This window comes from Chaetura pelagica, unplaced genomic scaffold (assembly GCF_000747805.2).
Source record: "Chaetura pelagica isolate M959 unplaced genomic scaffold, ChaPel_1.0 scaffold50, whole genome shotgun sequence".
NCBI lineage: Eukaryota > Metazoa > Chordata > Aves > Apodiformes > Apodidae > Chaetura > Chaetura pelagica.
The window spans coordinates 2956306-2958604 of record NW_009952366.1 but is presented as its reverse complement, the minus strand read 5'-3'; the positions used below and the strand labels follow the sequence as shown (position 1 = coordinate 2958604).

At 36.6% G+C, this 2299-nt stretch overlaps 1 protein-coding gene across 1 annotated transcript; it reads left to right on the top strand.

The window, feature by feature from the left end:
- Positions 1 to 258: 258 nt before the first annotated feature.
- RASSF9 (Ras association (RalGDS/AF-6) domain family (N-terminal) member 9) lies at positions 259 to 1527 on the top strand. The gene has a single exon (XM_010007997.1). It carries the CDS (start codon positions 268 to 270, stop codon positions 1525 to 1527), a length of 1260 nt encoding a protein of 419 aa, XP_010006299.1. The 5' UTR covers positions 259 to 267.
- The last annotated feature ends 772 nt before the right edge of the window (positions 1528 to 2299 follow it).

Here is a 2299-nt window from a genome sequence, read left to right as displayed (position 1 = left end):
TCAATAAAAGACATTTTGTGTGAGATTACCATTCAGCTGAACTAGTAATAATATTGAAGCAGTACCTGAAATACGTGTCTTTTTCTGTTAATCAATCAAAAAATATGTATTCATGTAATATAAATAAGTATTATCTTGTACAATAAAATGGGAATTTTTCAATGTTGTAGTAATATCAGAATTATAGTTATTATTTATGCAGTCTGCGCCATTGATGTGTAATTTATATTTGGTCTCTTTTTGTTTTCCAGGTCTCCCAACAAGGACATGGCTTCAAATGAAAGAGAGATTGTGGTTTGGGTTTGCCAAGAAGAGAAGATTGTATGTGGCCTGACGAAGCGCACAACTTGTGCAGAAGTGATTCAAGCACTGCTTGAAGAACATCAGGCAACATTTGGAGAGAAAAAAGTCCTTTTTGGAAAATCTAGTGATTATTGCATTGTAGAAAAATGGAGAGGATCAGAGCGAGTACTTCCTCCCTTGACAAAGATTCTGCGACTTTGGAAGGCCTGGGGAGAAGAGCAGTCTAATTTACATTTTGTGTTGGTAAAAGCAGATGCTTTCCTCTCATTTCCATTGTGGAAGACAGCTGAAGCTAAGGTTGTACAAAATGTAGAAAAACAGTGGGAGCTTAGTCCGGCAAATTACATGAAGATGTTGCCAATAGACAAGCAAAAAAAAATTGTCAGGAAGACTTTCCGGAAATTGGCCAAGCTTAAACAGGACAGTGTTCAGCAAGAGAGAGATAATATGGAGACACTGATTCATCTGATCATTTCTCAAGATCATACCATTCATCAACAAGTCCTTAGAATGAAGGAACTAGATATGGAAATTGAAAAATGTGAAGCAAAATTCCATCTAGATCGTGTGGCAAATGATGGAGAAAATTATGTGCAGGAATCTTATTTAATGATCAATCCTAATGAGTCTGAGCAGCAAGGGAGTAGGCTAGATGATCAACAAGAGATGCATGACTATTTGAGTAAAAGTGAGGGAATTTTACAGGTTGAAGAAAGACTGAAACATCACAAACAATTAATAGAGAAACTGTGTGCTGAAATTGAAGAAGAGGTACGCGATATCTGCACAGAAAAAAATGGAGATGATGTTTGCACAGAAGGAGCTACTAATGCTGAACTGGAAAACCCAAATTTGGAAAGTGTAAAATACGAGCTGGAAAAAAGTATGAAAGATGGTCTGAGAATCAACTCATACCTGAGCTGCATTCAGAAAGAACTTACATACAGGGACTCACTGCTTCAAAAGAAAGAAAAAGAATATGAACTTCTTACAGAAGAATTTAATTTACTACATGTTAAAGACAACATAGAAATTAGGCTTCCGTCAAATGCAGAGCCATCCAAGGGCAGTGGCACCTCCAGTAACAGCATTGCTATTCCTGACTTTGTTCATAGAGTGACTAACCTGGACATAAATGATACAGACTCTGACACTGGAATCAGTTCTACACACAGTCAGGACTCTGAAATAACTTCAGGGGACATGGTACTGTTGTCAACATAGTTGAAAGCTGTCACACATTTATAAAAAGTAATATTTTGGAGGATATTTATAAGGATTAGTAAACCCTGTTGTCTTGAGAGTTCAGCCCTTCAAGATGTTAAAACTGTGGCATTGCTTTAGCAAAGTAAATGATGTCTGTTTATGTGCTTCTAGTATACTTGTGCTTAAATTCATGGGCAGTCTTATGAGTTAACTGTTAATAGGTGCAAAGGTGTTGGCTTTGCTAAATTGGGACAGACTGTTTAGACCTTGTAATATTGATACTCAGTGGAACACAAGCATTCTGACTGGCTTGGACCAAAGGTCTGGAGAGTTGATATCCCCTAATCTTTGGGTCTGCTTCCACATCACTTTAACTTTTTAGGAATGTGAGTTAGAGATTAGACCAAATGAGACAGAGCTTGATTTTCTGCTCTATTACAGTAACTTTATTCAGCTAAACTTTCCCTGCCATGAAGCTGCTGTAAAGGAATACATAATCAAGCATGTAATCTGTTAAAAATTATTTTTATGCTATTGTAAGACAAAATAATGCAGTTGCATTTATGATGTATATTTAAATTTAGTTTCAAAGTATCAGGATATTTTGAAAAACACCTAAGTCCCATTTTTTAAATTACCTTACACACATAGGTTTTTAATTTCCATTATCTTTCAGCAGCATTTAACTGCTTCTAAGATCCTTAAAACCCCTACTTACCTGCTGTTACCCTGTAGTTGCCCCAGTGATGCCTAAGTGCACGTAGTTTCTGCCAGCAGGCATGTCAGAACT

Excerpts from the sequence above, each read along its gene's own strand:
- RASSF9 (XM_010007997.1), top strand. The coding sequence starts at position 268 with ATGGCTTCAAATGAAAGAGAGATTGTGGTTTGGGTTTGCCAAGAAGAG.